Source organism: Colletotrichum orchidophilum (assembly GCF_001831195.1).
Source record: "Colletotrichum orchidophilum strain IMI 309357 chromosome Unknown Scaffold_186.1, whole genome shotgun sequence".
Classification (NCBI taxonomy): Eukaryota; Fungi; Ascomycota; class Sordariomycetes; order Glomerellales; family Glomerellaceae; genus Colletotrichum; species Colletotrichum orchidophilum.
In genome coordinates this window covers 61,038-74,782 of record NW_019173141.1, presented here as the reverse complement: position 1 = coordinate 74,782, position 13,745 = coordinate 61,038, and the positions used below count along the sequence as shown (strand labels likewise).

The following is a 13,745-nucleotide window of genomic DNA, read 5'->3' as shown; positions in this document are numbered from 1 at the left end:
CCTAACCCTAACCCTAACCCTAACCCTAACCCTAACCCTAACCCTAACCCTAACCCTAACCCTAACCCTAACCCTAACCCTAACCCTAACCCTAACCCTAACCCTAACCCTAACCCTAATTTTTAATATAAGTAAACCACTTTTAATATAAAAAACTACTTTTTAATATTAATAAACTATTTTTAGTATAAGAAAACTACTTTTAGTATATAAAAAATCACTTTTTAATATTAATAAACTATTTTTAATATAGGTAAACTACTTTTAATACGAGTAAACTACTTTTAATATAAGTAAACCACTTTAAGTATAGGTCAACTACTTTTAATATAAGAAAACCACTTTTAGTATAAAAAAACTATTTTTAAATATTAGTAAACTACTTTTAATATAGGAAAACCACTTTTAGTATATAAAAAACCACTTTTAGTGTGTAAAAAACTACTTTTTAATATTAATAAATTATTTTTAGTAGGAAGGAACTATTTTTAGTGCGAGTGAACTATTTTTAATATAGGTAAACTACTTTTAATATAATAAAACTATTTTTAATATAAGGGAATTATTTTTAATATAATAAAACCACTTTTAATATAAAGGAACTATTTTAAATATAAAGGGATTATTTTAGCGTATATAATACTAAGGTAGAAATAAGTATATAGTATTAATTATTAAATATAAGTATTAAAGAGATTAGTATTACTAATTATATATAGGGAATACGTTTATAAATATAAGTTTCTTAAGAAATAAAAAAGACGAAAATTATAAAAAAAAGTTTTTAATATTAAAAAAATTAAGTATACTCGTTTTAATAATAAATAAGAGGATTAATATTACGTTATAATAAAATAAAAAGGATTATATTATATTAAAAATATATAAAGTATTTAAGATATTACGGTATAAAAAAGCTATAAAGTTATTATAAATTATTTTTACGATTTAAAAGTAGTTAAAATATATAAAAAAGATTTTAAAAAACGGAAGTTATTTATTAAAAATATAAGAGGTAGATAAATTATTTTTATTATAATAAAATTATTTTTTGGGTATTATACTTTTTTTATATAAAAATAGTCTGTGCGGCCGACTTTGCTGATTAATAGAAAACTACGTTGGAACCAAAAGTGGTTGAAAACCTGAAACTTGTATATATGAAGAAGGTGTGCCTACTTAACGAGTACCCCCTCTTCCACTATACGGGGGCTCTAGAGTCCCATTAAGAATATCTCTTCGTAAACCTCTCAGACTAAGAAAAAAACATTACACGTCCGTCTTCGTCGCGAAGATCTCGCCTGTTTCACCCCCTTAGCCCGAAAGCATATTAACGACATAGAGCGTAGATATACGATTGTGATGGAATAGAGCTCACTATCTCCCGCTAAAATAAGGGAACATTGACTTAGCCGGCTCCAGTACCCGAATGTTCAGATGTCTTATTGTTAGTTAGGGGGGGTCATGTGAGAATCCCAATTCAAATATAGCCGACAGACTGAATTCTTCCCAAATCTTACGTTACTGATACGACGTCATTCTCGCCAGAATACTTGCTACATTCATTTGTTTTGATGTGTCTGTAGAACGGTGGGAACCCGTCATCTGCCACCCTCATGTACTTACTGTAGAACAACTGGAGCGGGCGTCACCCTTGGAAGCCGCTTTGGATAAATGAGGCTGCTCTTCGCGATTGGCTGCGACTACATTTCACATGCTCTGTTCCTTCCTTACAAATTAAGCTACCCCTAAACCTGTGTCTCCTTACCAACCTTCAAACTGCTGGCTTTCCAAGAAAATGGCTTGATTACGAATTTCCACCCCACATACCGCCGTCTGACTAGCACATTGAAATGGTGCCTCGCTTGTAGCAATCGCCGCCTTCGAGGCAGTACGCAGAAGCGCGCCGTACGGCTTCGTTGCCAAGGACGAGAGAATGCTTACTGAGCATTATGTCTCACGCGGTTACATTAGGTAGGAAACACGTCAGCTGAGGCGGAGCCATGCATTACATATCGGGTCCATCATCGTGGACCTAGCAATATGTTAGGGCCAATGGAGTCGGCAAGGCGCGATTTTTGATTACTGATCAGTTTTACCGTCAAGTACCCCTGAAGTAGGCTTAAAACCCATCTTTGGGAACTCGGAGCTCTTATTGCAGCATAGTTTGACATGGAAATTTTACTGGGATACGTATGGCATAGAAACCTGCAGTGTCATAAGTCCCGTAGACAGGAGATAAAATGCTTGAGCTCACCCTGCGTTGAGGAATTTCATCTCTTGACACCAACCCCTCAATTAAGACCGATTCTCAAGCTACAATCTTGTCCCCGAAGATGGCCTCCCCTTTCAAAAATATTGTCATGATTGGCGCCTCCGGCTCCATAGGCACCGTCATTCTTCAGGCACTTCTCAATGCTCCGTCCATAACAATCACCATTGTTCAACGCATCTCTTCAACCACTACCGGCACGTCCACGGCCACCAGCTTACCTCCCTCAACCCGCCTCATTACAATTCCCGACACTTACCCAGATTCCTCTCTCGTTGCCGCCTTCGCGGGCCAAGACGCTGTCATAAATTGCATGACCACCCTAGCCGTCAATACCCAGCTCCGTATCATCTCTGCTGCCGTCAAAGCTCACGTCCGCCGCTATATCCCTTCCGAATTCGGTCTCAACAACAACAACCTCGACGCTCGCTCATTGTGTTCTGTGTTCCGCGAGAAGGGCGAGGTACAAGACTTTTTGCGGTCCCTGGAGCATCGCATGGAGTGGATGAGCATTGCCTGTGGCATGTGGATTCGGTGGAGTGCGAAACACGACTTTTTGGGCATGCACATCTCTACCAAGAAGTTTGTCTTTTGGGATGACGGCCAGGGCTGGTTCAGCGCGACAACCGAGGAGAACACCGCCCTTGCGCTCGTCAATGCTCTGACGCAGAAGTGGGAAGAGACTGCGAACAAGGTCGTTTGGCTGAGTGATTTCGCTCTGACGCAAAGGATGCTACTTGATGCTATTGAAAACGTGACAGGGGATAGGTTTGATACGGAGGTTGTGAATTCGGAGACTTTAATCCGGGAAAAAAAGTTGGCAGTCGCAGCTGGAGATACTGCGGCGATTTACACCCTGATTGAGACAGGATTCGTTACCGGAAGATTTGGCGGGCATCTAGAAAAGGAAGGCCAGATTATGAATGACTTGCTCGGCCTTCCGAAGGTGTCATTGGAGAAGGTAGTGAAACAGGCTGTGGAGGCAGTTCTCAAGTGAGAAAGATGTATCAAGATAATCACAATCAAAGAAAATCAGGTGTTTCTATAAGCCATGGAATAATCGACGGAGACGCAGTCTTCCTACAGAACACTAAGAGTCTAGAAAAGGTAGCTTTATAATGTTCGCCCAAAGATCAATGGATCACCCTTTTGGGTGCCGTTGACTTTCATATAATCAGTACCTTGTTCACAACGGGACCGGGCCATAGGAATGGGATAGGGAAGAAATGACTTCCAAAGGTGTCTACATAAAGGCAAGAATAATACACAAAAGCAATAAATACACACATAAACCATCATTTACACTAGTGACAGTTTGAAATTTATGATATAACAACATGTCAACGTAGCTAGGCGCCCGCATACCCTTACCGAGCCATACCGAGGGGCTTCTGTTAGCTGTATATTATAATTAGGTTTAAAGCAATCATTACTACGCACGCAGTCTAGCTAGTCTTCATAAATATGAGTAATAATATCCGCCTTGAATATACAGCCTATTAGCGTACTTGGATGGATTCAATTCACTTCAGTACCTTTATATACAACTCAGGAAATCCGATCAGGTAAAATCAATAACCAGTCAGTGGATGAGGCTTCCTATTTCTACGTCAGAAAGATTATTGACAGCGGGTCAAAGCCCGGCATGGTTCTCAATCTTCCTGAGGCGAAGGTGCAATGCTAGTCTATGGTTGGTGCCGATGAAGCTCCTAGAGTATATAATAGCGGTCACGTGGAGAATCGAAGGTTAGTGGAGAGAACGGTTACATTATCATTGGAATACAATAAAACTACATCTAAGTGTAATACGTCAGGCTAGGTGGCCGAATGGAACATGTGACATTTTTCGGATGTATCGCTAACACTCTCCAAACCGTGGCCATCTCACCACCCCGGAATACCAGAACCTTATTCTGCCCCATTTAATTAAACTGGAGGCTTGATTTCGGAGAGGGGTGCGCAGGGCCATGAGTGGCTCTGCTCGGGCGAGCCATGCACGACGTTGCCGACAATGGTGTAAATGTTCTGGCACAAGGTCATATTGACGAAACCAGGGCTGCGGTTGCCCTGGTCAGACCACAGCTTACTCTGGGCCTGAGGCGAGACGTCGGTGTAGTTGGGCTCGAAGACATTGTTCTTGTGGCCACCCTCAACCCAGCCGCCGTAGGCGGCGGCGACAATATCCTCCTTTGTGACTCCGCCATAACGAGAGCCGTCCATGGTCTCTGTGCCGAACAGCGCCGTGAGAGGCCAGTGCTTGCTCTTGAAGATGTTGGGGCGGATGGAGGGGTACTCGGTTGTCAACTTGACGCCCTCGCTTCTGATGTCAACGAGGTAAAAGAGTCTGTCTTCGTAGCAGGCGGCGGCTCTCGCGTGGTCGCTATCCGGCAGGAAGGGCCAAAGAGAGGAATCTCTCTCTCCCAGGTTCATCTTGCAAGGCAAGTTTGTCTTCCTATAGAAAGGTGTGAGAAGGTGCGACAATGGCGTCGTTTGGTTTCGGGGCAACGTGTGCGTGACTTACAAGACGAAGGGTTTCTTGGCCCACCGGCGAGTCTGCCAAACGGACACCATGAACCTAGGGTAAAACAGCTTCTGGACCATCCTAGACATCTCGTAGGCGTTTAGATCATCGGGGGTGGCGCCCATGAGGCCGTTATCCAAAGCTGCCACGAGGAAGTTCTCCGTCTCGGTGTTGTTAGGAGTGAAGATGTTTTCGACGTAGGCAGTCTGAGTGGCCTTCCAGCTGTCGAAGACGTCGCCCATCATGGCACCAAGAGATCCATACTGAACCTTAGGATCCTTGCCTCTGTTCGTCGTGTCTGGTGAATAGCCGATACAGGAAAGGTCTGAAGAAAAGGTTTCACTTACGGAAGCATGTAGTCCTTTCCGATGGCCCAACCAGTGAAGATGCTGTAACTAAGGGTGGTCGTCAACTGCGATCGCCAGACCTGCGAGATCATAGCTCCCGCGGCTTGCTCAACGGGCTTGGCAAAGATGACTGTGCATTCAAGTCAGGCACACAAGCCGTCAGGTGTGGAGTTAACCGGCTTATCTCCTTGGGAATACAAACTTACAAAAGTTGTTCATGTAGGCCTGCGCAATTCCAATCACACCGTAAGCGACGTTGAGGAGGATTCTCTTCGTCTGATCAGCAGACGCGTCCCTGGGAGGCGGTACGGAGAAAGACTCGGCGAAGAGGTCCATCTCAGACTGGATATCCTGCTGCGCCAGGCTGAGAGCCTCGAAATAACGGTGGTGGAACTGAAAATCCGTTCGTCAACATCAGGCAGGCAATAGAAAATGATACAAGGTGTCATTTACTCGGTGAAGCTTGGAGAACGAGTTGAGAATAAGATGTCCGGCAGGATACGTAGTATCTTTGCAGATGAGCGTGGTCGAGCAAGGCACGTCAAAGATTTCGGTGCAGCGCCATTGCTCTGGGCCACCGAAAAACCAAGAAACGTACTCGCTGAACTCGAACTTGACCTCATCAGGCTTGTTTCTGTAGTTGCGCCAGCCGTCGAAGACCTCTTTTAAGGCATCCGTCGCGCCAGTAGCCTCCCATCGCTTTTCGGGCAGGGCCTTGGCATCAATGACGATTCCGTCACATTTAACTGCTCTCCAGTCAATTTTGCCGGCGGGTGCCGAGGGGGCAACAGCTGCTACAGCCTGGGATGTCGCCGCTGTGGCCGAAGCCAGAAAGAGAGCAAAGCTTGAAAGGTACATCGTGCCAGGTAAGGAAGGAATGGACCGCAAAAGACAATGCGGCTGTAGGGCTCCTGTGGTGTTTGCTGTTGAAGAGAAGAGTAGGCATCACCGCAGAACTATTCAGCAGTACTTATAATCATCGCTTTAGTATTCCGCCAACATGCCAAAAAGCCAACTTCGGCGAGGTTGGCTCTGCTCCAAGCATCACGCCGGCAAATACCGGGAATCTACGGAATTAACATAGCGAGGCGCCCTGGGATTGTCACTTGTCTGGGCAAACCTTGGAAGATCAAATAGGGTGGGGTTCGTGGGGCACCTTCGAAGGTTAAATTGAGTTGTGGATCACCCCAAAACTTTAGATGATCAGATAACAAATTATCCAGAGATGCCTAGACTTGGTTCTTAATTCATTTTTCTGAAAATGCCGAATTATTCTCCTTCCGACAGAAAATTTTGCATTTCATGTAAAATCCCAGACGAGGGATGTTACGCTGAGCTGGGCGAAGCAGTGTTAAGTTTAATGTCGAGTGAAGGAGCCGTCCCGACTTGATCGAAGCCCTCACTGCATACGAATGTCATCCGTTTCTGCAGAACCGCATCCCGAGGATATTACGCATGCAGCCTCTGGCAGCGTCCTATCAGTGTGAAAGTTTTGCTGTGAATTTACCTGTCAATTTAGAAGACAAAGTTAGCCAATACGGCAGCAACCTGACGTTGCTGCTAACCTCCCTCCCCGTACACTGTCGTTGATCGCCAATAGTTGCCCGCTGAATTGCCCGGTGTCTAACAGATGATTTAAAAAAGTTTAATAAATAAGACACTGACATTGTTCTTTGCACAGGCTTTTATGGCATTGCAGCGGGAACAAAACAAGGCAATGAGGTCAAGTTCAGCCCGAGCTTTGAGCTATTATCGCGGCTGAGGAGGAGGGCTCTGAAGGTGAAATTCGAGCAAGCTCGATCAGCAATTTGAGTAAGTTCGTTTAGCCTCGGTTTTGCCGGAGCGCTTTTATGTGAGGCTTTGAATTCGCCAAGCTCCTACTTCTCTACTCCCGATGTGGTTTGCTAGCCATCAAGGTGACTCTTTGAACGCTCTTCGACACGGTCGAGTGTCTGAGCGTCGCGCAGTGGGGTAAACATGATTAATTCAAGTAAAAGATTAGATTGCATTTAGGTAGGGCTGTTGTTGACTTCCAAAATGGCATTGAGCAACTTCCTTGAAATAGCCGCTGCATGACCAGTGGTGTAGCAGTTAGCCGTCAGGAACTCTATCCTGCGAAGATTAATCCTGAAAATCACGCTGAAGATCCTCGGTTTAAGACGGTTTTCCGACATTTCAATGATCTTTTGCAACAGATGGTCCTGATTGATGGTAGTATGAGTTTGCCAAACGGGCCCCACTAATTAATTACATACCCCGGGTAGTTCCGACTCAAGAAAACACTCGAGGCCATTGTCTCTTGAACATTTGTACATTAAATATTCCTGTAAGGACAACAACTTGTTGCCAGCTTCAAACCATCGTTCGAGAATATCATCGTTGACAACCGGTAAGCCACCAGAGCTCACCAGCATCACCTACAGAAAACTCTGCAAAATGGTTTTCTTCAAGTCGTAAGTTGCCTTACAAAGATACTCAACATTCCGGCCCCCGTTACGTTTATGGTGTCTCACAGAAGACAGCCAAGTCTTGCCCTATCTGGCGCTCGTCCAGCTCTGCGCGGCAGCCGCCATTGACAACCGGGACATTGCTCGGCGTGCAACTGCCTTCCGCGACAACTACGGCAGTAACATGTGTCTCCAGGTCGAATGTGACACGACGATCTGCGCTGAGTCCGTAGACGACGCCCTCGCCGTGGCGTCCGGCGGGGTCAGCCTGATCGTGGGCCCCGACTGCGCGGGATGGAAGGATGGCGCTCCTACTGAGCTTGCACCTGGCAACAACGGCACGACTTGCCCCAAGGGCCGTAAGCTCTACCGGGGCAGCTTGATGGTATGGCGAGCGTGGAGCAACGTCAGCGCGAAGAAGGACTACCATGCCGAGTTTCTTGAGTGGGAGAACTTCAAGGGCGCCCAATGCTGGGGCAGGAAGGACGTCCAGTGTCAGAAGGATGGGGTTAAGATGGCCCCGGACCCGAACACCGCTATTTGTGAGCCGTGGGGCCTGTGAGGAGATCAAGGGCGTAGAAACGTGGAGTTTGTACAATGGTAGAAAGACATGCATATTCTAAGCTTCTTAGCCATGAAATTATGCCTTCCGCTGGGACAGGTTCTAATATTGACGTCCGATTCAATAACGTACCACTGGCCACTTCCCGATTAGGCTACGAATGATTCAATGTCAGCTTTAAAAACCAAGCATGTAAATGTATTGGTCGCAGTAGTTTTTTCATATGGTCTGATATGGTGGTTGGGGGGCAGGAACCCCATGTACACCAAGATGCACCCAATCAGAGCCACCCGATCCTTTCTCGCGGCCGGGCTTGGTGTGTGCTGCTGTCCGAGGCGCGTTCATAACGGAAGGCCTTGTCTACTAGGCACGGCCGGCTCACTTGTATGAACTTGCTCTGGCATGGATAGGGATGCCCGTAACAACAAGAAAAACGAACCTACGTGCTTGGACTCTTCTTTACTCTTACGACCACCACAATCATCGTCCATGTCCCTAACAAAATTTTCTTGTGCAAATGAAAAGCTTGTTTTCGGCTATTACTCTTTCTACCCGCCGTTATGTTCTCGTCCGTTGCCGAGTTGTTGCGAACTTCGAGAGTGAGATAATACAGCCCATCAAGGTGCTCGTAACTCCGCTCGGTGACCATGGAAATCATAAAGTGGACTGGAGCAAAAGGGAGGCAAAGGCATTTCTTTCGCATTTATTAAATCTAAGTGCGTCGAAAAACATGGCTCCTTGCTAGGTTAATCGCAGTTTTGAGTGGGTTTCTGAGAGCTGATCACCAACGGGGCCAAGCTTTTTCTGTCGGCTTTAAAAATATGTGCTCGAAGTGGTGCCAAGACCATCTCGACTCGGTGAAAACTTTATCACCGCCATCCGCTTTCTCTCGTCGGGATGGCCGTGGCCTGATTCTTGGGAGCCGACGATAATCTTTCCTTCTCTTCTTTTTTATCGCTTTTTCCCGTTGGGATGTTTAGCGGGCGCGGAGTTCTTGAGCAAGTATTAAGTAATTAAAATTTAGGAACTAATTTCTCAGAAAGTTAGCTTCCTTCGTGTCGTATAAGATCCAGCGGGGCAGCTAAGAATGGAGGAATCCCGATACTGAAGATGGTTTAGGAGGACTAATTGATCGTTTGGCTTACAATGCTGGCAGAGATCACTCGTCGCTCGCCCAATCTTTTCAACTGACCAGACCTCGCCATAGATACTCCCTGATCCCCTCTCTCATCTCCCCAAGAAATATTGAGATGTTGCCCAGAGTGCAACTCATCCTCAAGCGCACAACGTCTTCTTTGTTGTCCCTACGGAAACCATGCTGACATGCCATTGGCAGTTTTCTGGCCTGTTTGACCCTCGCCAACTTCATCTTGCCGGCTACCATTGACATGACGGCTCTCAGCCCCTGAGGCAGTCAGGGCTGCTAGAATCCTTATAGTACTACCAGGCACGTCCAGATTAGCTGCAACACGTCACTCTGTGCCACGGATCCCACCGTCGCCGTACCCGTGTCGGGAGCCTCAACCTGGGCTCTGACTGCGCCGGACGGGCCGAGATTAGTCCCTAGGTGGCCGAGAACGACATGTCCTGAGCGGCTGGTCGCAAGCTTTATAGGGACGATCTGAGGTATATCACGCTGGGGCAATGCTGGCACGAACTCTGCTGGCACCTTCATTACGGGGGAAAGCGTTGAAGGGGCCATGTGCTGGGCCAGAAAGGACGTCGCTTGCGTGAAGGAGACCAAGTATGTTCTAGGCCATGTCACTGGTCTATGTATGAATGGCAGACTGCTACTTGCTACCGCCAATCGCTTCCTAGAGATTGCTCCCGACAGTCGAGACTTGCACGTCAACTGATGTTCCTAGGGCTTTATCGTGGTGGTTCGAGTGGTTAGCTTAGCTTGCGGGGGGGGAATAATAACACGCCCATCCCTTTTTCAGCGACGCCAAGGTCTTTCTGCCTAACGTTCACATCAAAGCCTGTTTCACGCCCGCAAACAATTTTTCTTCAGAAGACTGGTCCAAGTTGGGCTTCATTCAGGTAACCTTTATTCAGGTTACGGAAGTCCGGGTGAGGTAGGAGGAGAAAGATGTTGTGACGGGGCCCTACCGGCTTGAGGCAACTGAATATTTAGGACTTGAGCTATATCGGGGGCAATGCTCACCGCGACCACCTCCCTGATCGTCGAGATACCGGAGCCACTGGAGCTTGCCACCGTTATCCAGGTGCGCCCCGGAGTAATTATACCCCACGACGGTCGCACCGCACCCAGAGTATCCCACTTTAGGCGGTATCGAGAATCTGGCCCGCATGCCCCGTTCATGTAATTCAACAATGACCAGGCGCTCCAGCGCCCGTTGCGGATCACCGCGCGTATCCTTGGGACGTGACTTCTGACAATACCTTCACCAAAGATGTGTGCATTTGGAAGGCTTTTGAAACCTCGCACGAATGCCACGCCTGAAGGCTGTGCCGGCAGCAAAGATAATGCTGAAAGATCAGAGGACCTAGCTTAGTCGGCACTTCGTATTCGATCTTCAGCAGAGAGCTGCTTCTAGATTGCATGACTTTACTTGTACATCGTCAAATGTGAAAACTCCAGGGGCAGAGATGAGCTCTGTCAACAACACAAAAAGATGTCTGCCTGGCGCAAGATGTGTTGAAAGACACGTTGAAAACTAGGTTGCGGACATTCCCCGCCTGTTTCTGTGCATTGCTGGTCTCAACGGTGAAGAGTTACCATATCCTCATTGTATACGTTCGAGCTGGCATGCTTTGTAGATGGTTGTTGAGCAATCGGTATGCCCTCCTACGTAAAGTGTACCCCGATGCGAGGTTGAAAGGTGTATCTGGGCCGGCACAGATCCGACGGACAGACGTTGTACCTTGCCGAGTGCAGGCGGGGCAAAGGACCGAGACCTCACCAATCACGCACGTCCCATCTTTCATCGCTCACCCACCCGGTGCGGAATAACACTTCACCGATCCCGATTGATCCAGCCACTGATTTCCGTTCCGTCACGAATGCACGTGGTGTCACTCACCATCATTTGCAACTTCAACCTCATCTTGCGCGCACGCGCTTTCATTAAGCAGACCAGTCCTTGACGTCCCGACCAGCCGACTGCCCCTGAATGCTTGCCCGACTCCTTGCGCGAGTAGGACTGGAATACCGTCGGAACCCATCCAACTCGTGAACTTTGCTTTGCAGCTTCACTCTTGGATCCGTCACCCGTCGCTCTGGTCATTCTACTGCTCACCCAAGAGCCCCCAATGCATCTCGAGTAGGGTCGGGACTACGTCGGAACCCGTCTTGCTTATGAAATTCCGCGGACGTATTCGTCGGGAAAGAGAGGAAAGGGTCATGACTTGACTACGGTAAGTATCCACCCAGCTGGTATCCGTCTGCTACGTTGTGCACATCTAGAAGATTGAATCCAAGCGAGAATAATATGTCGTCGTCCGGTGGAGATGTACGATTTGCCCACACCGTCTTTGCCGTTCGTGAAGATAAAGATGGACGACAGCCCGAATTTCTTGACCAGCCCTTCAAACTCAATGCTGTCTATCACTCGTCCACATCCATTCTTTTCCGCCTTAGCGTAGCCATTACCGACAATGCCTTCAACAAAATCACCATTTATTTACAGATCACTCCCGACCGCATCGCATCACTGCGTCATACAACCTGCGATACAACCGACACGAGTAACGACAGGCCGCCTTGCCTCGAACGTGTCCGCCAGCGACTGGGCGCTAAGCGCCTTATGACTCGCCTCCAGCTCCGGCTGCACAGCGGCCTTTATGCCCAGCTTATTGCGCCGACTGGTTTCACTCTCGACGAGATTCCCGAAAGCCCCGTGCGGCATCCCTTTGCATCCGCTGCGTCGCTTGCGACCGCTTCGATATTCTCCCTCTACGTCCCGCACAATGTCTTGCCGATGACCAAGATTCATGCTTTCGTCCAGGCTGTTCAGCAATTTCCGAATCTGACCGCAGCCCAGCGTCAGTTATACGAGCGTAGGGTGGATCTGCGCCGGCTCTATAATGGCAAAGGTGGCATCGTGTTGACACCCCAGGAGGTCCAAAGTGGTAGCCTACTGCGCGACAGAGAACATAGCAGAGCTACAACACCAGCAACGTCCGAGTCGTGTGCTTCCACCGTTCCGTTTGACGCTGTTCCGCGGTACCAAGAGACACCGCCGCAGTATGAAGAACGCATAAACGATGGTCAGCAGCCACAGGCCAGCCTTGCCGCTGCAGCTTTCGTCAAAGAACTTCTTGGCTGCGATAATGCCCTGCCGGAATACAGCGACACCGAACAGAAGCACAATGTACCTAATGCTTCTAAACGATGGCTGCACTGCGGCAGCGAAGATATTGATTTAAATCCAAGAAGTAAAAGAACGTGTTCCGAGCGTTCATTTACTTCTATCTACACAACTCCGAGCAACGCCCACTGCCTAGAGGAAAAGCCCCAACCTCAACATGTAGATCCGGAGTGCTCCCAGAGCGGCTTGATGTTTCTGCTGAAACAGCAATGCCAACAGATCGAACGGCTACAAGCAGATATCGAGGAACTTAAGAGGCGAAACAAAGAGCTGCAGGTACGGCATGACGAGGCAGAGGATAACTGCTGTAAACTAGAGAACCGTCAAAGTGAAATTGAGGAGACTGTTGAGTCTTTGCTCATTCATACCGGCGAACTGGACGACGAGTGCGAGAAGCTCGGGAAACAGATGCCAGATATATGTGATGATATGGAGGACTGGGTCAAGGATAACCTGGGAAACGCAATGAAAGAGCATGTGAGCAAATGGCTTGAAGAGAATATGGCGGAAACCGTAAATGGATATATTGATAAAAGAGTTGCGGCCAAGATAACTCACATGAAGGCGAAGATGCGCAAAGCGCTCCAAGATTAGGGGCTGCTGCTGCCTGGGGAACTACTCGTGTAACATTCTTTCTGGATGCTTTGCGGTCGGTTGAGAGATGTAATGGGAAACGAAGCAGTTGAATGGTTATGAATGATGACAATATCTGAGCTGAAGTATCCATTGTGAAATCTCACAAGATATCGGAAGACCCCTCTATAAGCCCTTGCCATGCGAATCCCTCCATGGGTTATGGGTGTGCCGCAGAGCCACTGGCAAAATGGCTGAGCAGAGCGAATCGGTAGACATCAACTTTGTGTGCCCATCGGGTGATTGTGACGTATGGCAGCGGGCAGAGAGAGAGCCACCCAAACTTGGCGAGATGCTGTGTTCTTTCCATCAGACTGCCGTCCAATACCCTAAAGTGACGAGCCGGCCGCTGCATAGCGCGGCTGGTGGCTCTGGGACTTGAATCGACGACCTCGGTCCTTGGAGATGTGGGTTCTAAGGTCAAGCTGAACAGCTGCGAATACCAAATTTGGGATGTAGGATCAGGGAACTAAAGGGCAGATGCTAAGGATTATCCGTTCTTAATTTGTTAGAGCTGAGCGCCATCACTCTTGTAGCCTGTACGCTGTTGGCGGCAAATTATGCCACTACTAATTATTACTTCACGATGCCCTCACTTAACCGCATCAAAAATTCCACAATTCAACGTCAAT

General features: G+C 47.7%; 4 protein-coding genes across 4 annotated transcripts; 3 read left to right on the top strand and 1 right to left on the bottom strand.

Moving 5' to 3' along the window:
• Positions 1 to 2,336: 2,336 nt before the first annotated feature.
• CORC01_13272 (uncharacterized protein) lies at positions 2,337 to 3,269 on the top strand (the record flags this gene model as incomplete). Its single annotated transcript, XM_022624889.1, has 1 exon — positions 2,337 to 3,269. One exon carries the CDS (start codon positions 2,337 to 2,339, stop codon positions 3,267 to 3,269), a length of 933 nt encoding a protein of 310 aa, XP_022468626.1.
• A 929-nt stretch (positions 3,270 to 4,198) lies between these two features.
• On the bottom strand, positions 4,199 to 5,998 carry CORC01_13271 (uncharacterized protein; the record flags this gene model as incomplete). The annotated part of the gene is made up of 5 exons (XM_022624888.1): positions 4,199 to 4,724; positions 4,794 to 5,078; positions 5,141 to 5,270; positions 5,347 to 5,533; positions 5,594 to 5,998. The coding sequence occupies 5 exons, from the start codon at positions 5,996 to 5,998 to the stop codon at positions 4,199 to 4,201; spliced, it is 1,533 nt and encodes a 510-aa protein (XP_022468625.1).
• Positions 5,999 to 7,576: 1,578 nt separating this feature from the next.
• CORC01_13270 (uncharacterized protein) lies at positions 7,577 to 8,149 on the top strand (the record flags this gene model as incomplete). Its single annotated transcript, XM_022624887.1, has 2 exons — positions 7,577 to 7,593; positions 7,663 to 8,149. The coding sequence occupies 2 exons, from the start codon at positions 7,577 to 7,579 to the stop codon at positions 8,147 to 8,149; spliced, it is 504 nt and encodes a 167-aa protein (XP_022468624.1).
• Positions 8,150 to 11,601: 3,452 nt separating this feature from the next.
• Positions 11,602 to 13,074, top strand: CORC01_13269 (uncharacterized protein; the record flags this gene model as incomplete). The annotated part of the gene is made up of 1 exon (XM_022624886.1): positions 11,602 to 13,074. One exon carries the CDS (start codon positions 11,602 to 11,604, stop codon positions 13,072 to 13,074), a length of 1,473 nt encoding a protein of 490 aa, XP_022468623.1.
• Positions 13,075 to 13,745: the final 671 nt, after the last annotated feature.